The sequence below is a fragment of the Aplysia californica genome, unplaced genomic scaffold (assembly GCF_000002075.1).
Source record: "Aplysia californica isolate F4 #8 unplaced genomic scaffold, AplCal3.0 scaffold00086, whole genome shotgun sequence".
NCBI lineage: Eukaryota > Metazoa > Mollusca > Gastropoda > Aplysiida > Aplysiidae > Aplysia > Aplysia californica.
In genome coordinates this window covers 1,124,320-1,134,668 of record NW_004797356.1, presented here as the reverse complement: position 1 = coordinate 1,134,668, position 10,349 = coordinate 1,124,320, and the positions used below count along the sequence as shown (strand labels likewise).

The 10,349-nt window shown below is 39.0% G+C and overlaps 1 protein-coding gene across 1 annotated transcript in view; it reads left to right on the top strand.

Annotated features, from left to right (window-relative positions):
* Window positions 1-10,349, top strand: part of LOC101856168 (inositol 1,4,5-trisphosphate receptor type 1) — a gene marked incomplete in the record, with an annotated part of 208,126 nt that overhangs the window by 115,156 nt on the left and 82,621 nt on the right. The window contains 1 exon segment of the mRNA XM_035968813.1: window positions 631-763. Coding sequence (XP_035824706.1) covers window positions 631-763 — 133 coding nt within the window.

The window sequence follows — 10,349 nt, the reverse complement described above, 5'->3', positions numbered from 1 at the left end:
GGGGGGAGGAGGGGGATGTTTGAGTTGTTTCGGCTTTTGTCTTTTATGTTTTGCTTTTGTTTGTTTTTTTTAGATTTGAGACTATCTCAGATGGTAACGTTTCGGGGTTGTTTTTGTTTTGTAGTTGGATGTTGGTTTTTTTGTTTGTTTTTTGTTGTTATTAGGGCTTTTTGTTGTTTTTGTTTTTGTTATTGGGGTTTTTTGGGGGGGTTGGTTTTGTTTGTTTTGTTTTGTTGTTGTTGGTTTTTTGTTGTTGTTTTGGTTGTTTTGTTTTGTTTGTTTGTTGTTGTTTTTTGGAGGGGGGTTGTTGATTTTGTGACATACTCAGATTTCTTACAACGCTGAAAGTTATCTGGTAAAAAAAAAGTATACCTCTCCATTTTGAACTGTTTGGACTGGTACTCAAGATCCGTGGTCACAGCGGGGTTGCAGGTATGTCTTACAGGAACAGGAAACACAAGGCTGCGTCTGTTGAAACGCACGAAGACTTAACTTTTACCAATAATTCAATTTCTTTATATTTTTTAACGTATGTGTTTTTAGACCCCCATGGACAAAAAGTAGCATCCATAATGCCTTAGTGGTTTGCTTGCTAACCGAAGAAATTATTCTGGCTGTATCGGCGTCCAGGGTCGCAACGACTACGCCATCAACATCATCACCAAAGAGCTGCGTTACCTGACCTGGGAGGAGACGTTTCTGTCGCTCCGCTCGGACATACTTCCTGACGCCATCCGGGCCAAGTACTGCGACCTCACTACCAGTAAGTGCTCTCCAAACACACTTTGTTGTTGTTGTTGGTGGTGGTGGTGGTGGTGTTTGTTGCTGTCGATGTTGTTGTAGGTGTTTTGTTATTGTTTTTGTGTTTTTGTTATTGTTTTTGTCGGTGTTGTTGTTGTTACTGTTGTTATTGTTGTTGTTGTTTTGGGGTTTTTTGTTATCGTTGTGTTCGGTGTTTTTACTGTTGCTACTTCTGTTGATGTTGTCAATGCTTTTGTTGTCGTTGTTGCTGTTGTTGCTGAAAATATTGTCACTGTTGTTATTGTTCTCTCCTATGATGCTGCTACTGCTATTAATCCTGTTGCTTCTGCTAATGTTGTCATTGTTGTTATTGTTCCAGTAATTGTGAATGTCGTGATGGTGGTAATTTTATTTTAAATTGTATTTCTTTTCTTCTGTTGATGCTGCCACCTTTGTGTTACTACTGCTGTCGAGTCGCTCTTCAAGTTGTGTGGTCCATGTCTGTTGCTGTGTTTGCTGATAGGGGTTGTAAACTTTGTTATGATAATTTTCTCCTTTAACTGGAGGAAGGGTGTTCATAGCTCTATTGGTTGGTTGTTTCTGTTTTGGTCTTGTTTGTAGTCTTGTTTTGGTCTATTCTTATATTTACTGGTATAATTTGTCCTTGGTTGAAATTTTAGTCTGGATTTATTCCATTTCTCTATATTCATACCATTTTCTAGACTCTGTCTCTGTTAATGGGTAAATTCATTTTGGTCGATGACTCCCTTTTACAAAGAGCGCAAAGCGAACCAATTCCACAAAAAAGCTATAAGAAGGAATACTGAGTGGCAATTTTCCCCTCCAACTGAACTTTTAGAATGTTATAAAATCTAAAGATACGGGTGAGCTTTTATGATACGTCTGTTATATCCATGGGGTCTTGGGACTTTCTTTTCTTTCTTGAATAGCTTGTCCTCTTAATGAGGATTTTCTTACCAAAATCACTAGAGCCAATAAACTGGAATGTGATGGGTCGTGGTTGTCGAAGGGAAACAATGACTACTGATGAGGGTGGGCTTTGCCATTTATGTATATATATATTATATATATATATATATATATATATAGAGAGAGAGAGAGAGAGAGAGAGAGAGAGAGAGAAGGGGGGGGAGAGAGAGAGAGAGAGAGAGAGAGAGAGAGAGAGAGAAAGAGAGAGATGTATATTATATATATATATATATATATATATATATATATATATATATATATATATATAAGGGTTTATAAGACTGACCAACTCTTTTAAGGTCCGCTGAAGCCACAAATTAGTTCTGAAGGAGAGATCTCGAGGGTGAGGTGAACTCGTGCCCTGTGTCTGGAGACGGGGAGGTTTGTGTGGGGGAGCTGAAGGACATCACAGCAAAGGCTGATTGGGTGAAAGTGTTTCAGGGGCGTGAGAAGAGAAAAAAAGAAGGTGGGGGAGGAAATGTTACTAAATACGGTCTTGAGAGGGTTTGTCTAAAGAGGTTCCTTTGTTCGAGTAGCTGAGTACCTCAATAGGAATACGAAAGAAGACAAGATGATATGTGTGATTCTTAGGGTTTTTTGTCGTTTATCATTTGGGTTTCTTTTGTGGAAAATGAGGGGGGAGAGACTGTCCCGTGGGGTCGGGGGGGGGGGTAACAGTTGAATGAAAGCATCGATCAAAACAACTGTACTCAACCATCTATTGATATTTATATATGGAAAGGACATTTCCTTACGTTAACACAGGACGTAGACAAAACACCAAGTCTAGAAAATAGAACAAACATGAAACTGCTCGTCTTCTCGTCAATACACATACTATTTGCAGCATTTTCTTCTCTTTTCGAGTTTGCCCATCATGACTGTTTGATAAAAGTTCAATTTAGCCTCCCGTTTGGAACGTAAGTGACCTACTCAGTATATCCAGAGTCTCCAGTCTGCTAGGCTACTTTTGGGTCACCGTGACGAGACTTAGCGAAAGACGCATTTAACTCCTTTTAACACAACAATGGTCGTTTTAAGCAAGGGAGGGGGCGATAGAAAGACTTTTATCCACCACCACCTAAAAAGGTAACTAAACAGACACAAGGAGAGAGCCAACTTCCAGGCATTGGCCAACGGTTGCCAGCTTTCGTGAGAGGTTGAGGAAGCGCAGAGTGACGTAAGGGATAGTCGTGTTTGTGCGATGGGCAGGGACCCAGTATTGGCAAACTATATTATGAGGCGGTGATAAAACGTATGGCACACAATGTCTAACTTTTTTACCAAGTGTGCATTATTTGGGGTCACCCGGGGGGGGGGGGTCATTGTGGGAGTTGCGGCTGTGTTTTAATGAAACAGAAGTCCACGGGCTTTTTGTCGTCGAGATACTCAAAGATATGGAAAGGCCGGCTGTACTTTACCGTTATGTAGACCTATTTATATCCACGTATAGATTAATGTATATCTGAAAAACACAGTTTGTGAAAACCAACAAACCACACAAAATATCTTAGTATACTGACAGTGGCGGAAAGTTTAAACAAAACTGGCCAAATTTCACAATGCGTCGGTCTGTGACTTCACTGATAGAGTGCGTCTGTTTCCGGTGATATGAATGGCGGCTAATGAACGAAATGACGTAATCATCGATAGTGGCAGAGAGACGAAATGGAGGGGATTGCACCAAGGCTTTCCGGGATTGCTCCCATCAGGGGAGCGAGTGGGGCCAGGAGAGATTATCAGGGATCCCGCTGTGTCAAGGACATTATACTGCTTTCTCTCTTTCTCTCTTTTTTTCCCTTTTTATCCTTCTTTTTTTCTTTTTTTCTTTTTTTCTTTCTTTCTTTTTCTTTCTAATGTATGTGTCTTTTTTTTTTTTACTAATTTTGTTTAATTGTACGTACGTATTGATAGGCTTTCAAAATGTCTGTTATGTATGTGGCCTTTTAGATCGTACAACTTCTCAGTTTCACTGCTGTTTTCCAAATGTCTTCACCAGTTGTGTGAGAACAGTGTCGGAAGGTTTCCCATCTGTCTGTCTGTTTGTCTGTCTGCCTCTCTTTCCCCCTCCCTCCTCTCTGTCACACAAACACACACACACACACACACACACACACACACACACACACACACACACACAGTGCTTATGTGCCTGTTCGTCTTTAGATACCGGCGTCTGTAGTGTAATGACTGTCGCACCCAGAAGACCCGGGTCCCATTATCTGATATAGATTCAATAAATGTTAGGCTGCTGTGAGTGAGCCATAATATATTACAGATTCAGTAAATGTCTCACCCTGTGTTGTTTCTTGTTTGTTATGGGGGGGGGGGGGGTTGATTTGAGTTTTTTGTTGTTGTTTATTTATTTGTTGTTGTTGTTTGTTTGTTTTTGTTTGTATATTTTTTGTTGTTTGTTGTTTTGTTTTTTCTTTTTTGGGGGGAGGGTGGCGTTTTTCTTTTTACAAAATAGTTTTTATCTTTTTGTTCACTTCAAGTTTCTTTCCCAACTGAGAGGCCCCCCCCCCCCCCCCTCCCCCAACAATTTATTTATTTATTTATTTATTTATTTATTTATTTATTTATTTATTTATTTATTTATTTATTTATTTATTTATTAGTTAGTTAGTATTAAAATGGGAACAAAGTCAGAGGTGGGTAAGATAAGACATGAGGTGGACCCAGTACATACCAGAGACAGGTACAATGTCGATTATAAAGGAAAAACAACCATAAATTATATCTCTGTTCAGTTGTACAGTGCAATGTTCAATGTCGTGAATGGTTTCTGCTTTCTTTCCTCTTTTTTTCTTCATAATCATCACTGCCTTTCTGACCTTACATCAGGGTATGGGCCACGAACGAACACTTTTCGCCTTTCATCATTTTACTTTATTACTCTTCCCACTAGATCTATGTTTTGCTTTCGGCATGACGTATTTCGTGTCTTGTTCAGCTGCGCATTTTTTCATCCAAAATAAATGATCATTCTTTTTTAAAAATCTTGCCGTGAAGATGAATAAAAGACAATTATTCCTTTTCATCAAAAATAATAAATAATAATGATGGATTGCATTTATGTAGCGCATATCCACTTATGCAATGCTCTATGCGCCATTTAAAGTCTGATATCGCACATATTTTCCTGAAAAGGTTTAATAAAATATGACACTACGATTTGGCATAACTGTGGTTAATACATACGGTACAGGACGTTTGCTTTGGCTAGAAAAAAACAAACCAATACGCACTTAATAGTGTCCATGTAGTTTTAAGCGAAACCAAGAAACAGAAATACATTTTGTAAATGCATGTGGAACTTGCAAAAAAAGGTAAAAAACGAAATGTGCTCTCCAAAGATTGGTAACGGATATTTTTCTGACAATATAATATTGTTCAAATATCACAAGCAAAGAAATTAATTTGGACGGGATTTATCGCGGACTTCAACTTGTTAAATTCATCTACAACGGAGTGGACACTGAGTCACCTTGAGAAAAGAAAAGAGAAGAAAAGAAAACAGGACAGGAACAAAGAAAGAAAGAAAGAAAGTAAAATGACATAGAATGACAGAAAAAAAGATCGAAAGAAAGAAAGAGAGAAAGAAAGAAAGAAAGAAAGAAAGAGAGAAAGAAAGAGAAAGAATCCGATTCAAGTTTCAATTATAAGTTTTTTACGCCCCCATCAACACAATTTAGATTAATAGAGAAGGAAAGAAAAGAGATAGAACGAAAGCAATGAAGAGAGAACGAAAAAAAAAGACATGAAAAGAAAAACAGAAGTAAAGAAAACAGAAGGAAAGGTAAAACGTAAAACGGTTAGAAAGAAAGGAAAAAGAAGAATGTAAAAAAAAAAGAAAGATAGAAAACAGGCAGACACAACACAACAGCACGTGCCCTAGGTATTCAGCTACAGCGAGGGGGAATTTTGCTGCTATTTGCATTTGTGATAGAACGAGAGGGCCGTAGACAAAAGCGGCACACGCGAGAGTGTGTGCAGGAGGGACTAAAAAAAAACCCACCTTTCCTTTGAAATGCCGATCCATCACCTGGTTGGAATATTCCGGAACGCGACAGATACCAGCTGAGGGTGATTTGGCCGGATTTGGCTAAGCTCTCGAATCGAAAGTAAACAAGAAACAAGGGAGTTCAGATGACCCGGAAGTGGTCATCGCTTGGCGTAGGGGAAAGTCACGTACAGGGGACAGACAGACGTGCCAACTTGATTGGCTGCGTTTCCGTCACGTTGATTGGTCATCTCAGGCTCCCGCAGGGTGTCGATTGTAGGTCACTATTAGCACTCTCTCAAGGAGAAGGGTTTATTTATTTATTTATTTTTATACATTTATTTTTTCGTTCATTTATTTACGTGTGAAGTTATGTAGTTCTGTATTTATTTGCACGTCCTTTCATTCAATCATTGATTCATTCATTTATTCATTTATTGAATCATTTATTTATTTATATTGCTTTCTTTTTCTTTTTGATTAAAAAATATATTTTTTTTGCTCATCTATGCACCAAGTTATTTCCATTTACGACAAGGTTTCCTATGGCGGTTTCTGTTCTGGGCAGAACTGTGCAATCCCTCTTTTAAGTTTTGAGCTCTTCGATAACGGTATTATGAGACAGTCGACATTTTTGGTCTCTGGGGCAACTGATTTGAATCCCAAAATGGGTGTGCCGAAATCTAGGTTAGCTTAATTTAGAGTGTTTAGTTCTTGCTGATGTTTACACGTTTGTTTTTAACCCCCATTGACACAATTCTGATCTTTCAGAAGGCGGGCAACATTGGTCATGTCTGACAGGGCAACCATGGCGGCCCAATGAGAAAATGTTACTTTCAGCAGAACATACCCTAGAGCGTCCATAAAACATTATTTCTACATGTGAATTGAACTCATGTCTTTTGTCTATAGAAATCAGCGATTTTAATTCTCTACTCTAAGCTGAAATGTCGGGTAGAAACATAGAAATAAATTAGTTTTAAATTTGAGTCTTATAGCAGTAAGACGTAAAACTAAACTACAGCTAAGAAACATCGCTATATGAACAGCTCCAGAAACTTAGACTGCTGTGCTGTGCTCTATGATGCTAACATGCGTCCGAAAAGATGGATGCTACCCACGATGTAGGAGTTCGAGGGAGGCAGAAAAATCCATGTCATGTTCGTGCAAAAGAAATTGTCCCTACAACAGAAAATGTTCTTTCTTATGAGCTGATTTGGCCCCCCCCCCCCACCCCCCCCCCCCCCCGCCCCAGCCCGTGCTGATTGAACAGTGGAGTATTCACATCCCCCGAGTCTCTCAAAAAAGGACAGAGACACAAAGCTAAAACTCATTAGCACTATGCAAGCGAAAGGCGGATACTGACAGGTCTGTGACTTTGAAAAGGAGACTTTCTACGCTACCCTCTTATTCCCGCCCACGCCGAGAAACACAAATTACTAAAAGACCCATGTGCCTTTAGCACGACAACCTATACCTTAACCATTTTGGTACGTCGTGTTTTATTATCTTATCCAAACGACGTGGGGAACTCTGTGCCACCACTTTACAAAGAGGAAATATACTCGTTAATCCGATCCGTACGCTTTACATAACAGTTTGTCAAAATTAACTTTTGAGAAATACTGAAAGTTTCAGAGAGATCTTCGAACTAGAAGTATTCTAAAAAGTGAAGAATACAACCCCGGGGGTAGAAAATGACCCCCGGGCGTACGGATAGGGTTAAAGTATGCTTACACAGTCATGTATTGCTTTCATCTTTGGAACGCATTTAATAAATGAAAATAAATAAAAGTCATAAATTACAATTTATTGATCCCCTTGTGCACATGCATAGATAATACATGATATCACATACTTAGACAAGCCACACACCATTGCTGGTCGCCGACGTGCAGCGCCATGTTTTTGAGCTAGGGTTATTGTGTATTGATCAAGAACGCACCCTGGTGACTGCTGAATATCAAAAGGAGGGGGGGAGTTTGTGACCTACTTAATTGACAATTTTAGTTGTGTTTTTTTTAACCCACAATTAAAATCGTTTGCACACTATTTAAATGGGCGAAGCGCATTAAAACCCTAATACATGTACACGACATATAACAATTTGCAACTCGCATCACGAATTTAAAAGGTTTGTGAAAAACAAAATGAGCAAAACAGGAGAAAATGAGCGCGCTAAATAAAAAATTGTGTACAAAGCCCACCAAAGCGCCATGTCACCGAAACACGCTTGAAATTACTTTTAACGGACTAACCATTCATGGCCAACCAGAAAGAAAAATACATGTACTTGGGATGTCCTAGTTGCTTGTTACTTTTGTCCACGCAGTTTCAATGAACAGCTGTATGCTCACATTTTCTTAAAATGGAATTTCAAAGCAATGACTAAATGCTGAAGTATTCTACAACGATTTATAGCTGTGGAGAAATACAATGTTGTGAATTCTAAAATTTAAAATCATTACTCTCTGACTCCTGCATCTTCCTAGGAATATTTAATGCTACATTCTTTTAGATGTTGAGTTGTGATGAGTGTATGGTTTCTTTATTTTTTAAGTGGCGTGAGGGTTAACCCACCTGAGTTAGATAGATAGATAGATAGATAGATAGATAGATAGATAGATAGATAGATAGATAGATAAACGCACTGGACTAAGGTTCACCACCCTACTAACTAGGGTGGGGTGCGACGTTTGACAAGATGATATGTTGCAATTTGGGTTTATTAAACTATTTTTTTCCTTCTCCGACAGATCCGTCATATATCTGATAGATCGGAAAGAGGTCGATGTCTGGGTGGCGCCGATCCAGGTTTTGAAAATAGTATATTATTATTATACCTCGTAACCGGTAATCAGATGGCATTCAGAAAAGATCAGTATGTTGATTAAACTGAAAATGTCTAGACGGTTTGTTCTTAGAACGCAAAAGACCCTTAAAGGATTGCTGAATACTTTGAATAAGCAGACAAATAGCAATTTTCATGAGCATTAGACAATGACTAACCAAATGTGTCCGAGCAAACAGTGATCGGTCCCATCATTCTGAACTTCCCACTAATGTAAAATCCCTTTCTGAAAGACAAGAGAAGGGTAACAGACAGAGTGGAGTGTTGTTAATTTTGGAAGCAGGTGATTAACCTTAGCAGATCTGTCTCACGGGCCTCTGTTGCCTAGCGGTTAGACCCTTCGCCGATGCACGCAGAAGACCTGAGTTCGACTCTGTGTAGGGAGAATTCTTGTCGAGTGCATCGATCTGCGTACTGGGTCGTTGTATCCATCTTAGCCGTGGTTGGTCCTGACTGGCGGAATCGAAGCCCGCTTCCAAAATGTGTCGATGGGGTCGTAGAATACTACATTTCAAAATAATGATTATAATAATAATAGTAATAATAATAATAATGATAATAATAATAATAATAATAATAATAATAATAATAATAATAATAATAATAATGAAATTTCTGTCCGACAGTGACATGAACTCAATTTTGTCATGGAAAAGAGTGGAGTAATTCCCCACTGCCACAAATGTGATTGTGTGATCAAACGATTGCATCGAAAAAAAATTATACCGATGGGTTCTGAGCTATCATAGAGATCTTTTTTCGAAATTACTTTTTCTTCCAGGGTCTTCAGATCAGTCAAGTGGTGAGAGATTTTTTTATTCATGAGCCAGTTTTGCTTTTTCTGACACTCTCCCACCCCCGCTCCCTCATCAGATGTGCGTGTAACCCAATTTGTTTTTAATGCTTTTGGTTTGAAAGGGGGGGAAATGCGAAGGAAGCACCTCAGTGTCATGGAATTGCAATCAAATGCTCGGATAGAGTGAAAGTGAGGAAAGGGAAGAGTGACTAAAATGAGCAATAGGAAGGAAAGAGGGGTAGAGGAGTAAAGAAAAAGGAGAGAGAGAGAGAGCGAGAGAGAGAGAGAGAGAGAGAGAGAGAGAGAGAGAGAGAGATCAGAGTGATTAAGTGAGCAAGGGAAAGGAAAGAGGGGTAAAGGAGTAAAAAGAAAGGAGAGAAGAAATGGTGTATTCTGAGAAGACACACAGCCGTTATAATTATGTCGCTCAAAGAACGGATATTACGTCAGTGTTCCCTTTCTTGTTCTCCCTCCCCCAAACCCCAACTCCTATACTTCAATTTTCTATTATCCTACAAGTACAATGATGAAATTATTTTACTTTGTCTTTACTTAAACCTGCTCTACAATGATACTTCTATTTCAGTTCTTTATCATTTGTCACGAAATTATGATAAAGAGCCGCATGAACCAGCGGTAATTTGGAGAAGTGAAAATAGATTGCCGCTTTGAGTGATTTGTCCGAAATCTAATTTGCGAGTGTGCCGAGGATCTACTGCTTCAGAGAATGACATTTGATTGAGTGTTTACAAATACTGAATAACACGAATACTATAGCCTGGGATTATATGATTTTATTAAGGGGTGCAGGGAGGATTTGCCCCAAATTCATATCAATAGTCGAACGTCTCGTTATTCATCTGTTTTGAGTTGATAGCTTGCACTTTTCTTTGCTTCTTCTTCCTTACTTTATCTCCCTTTTCCTCCACCCCTCCCTCTCTCTCTCTCTCTCTCTCTCTCTCTCTCTT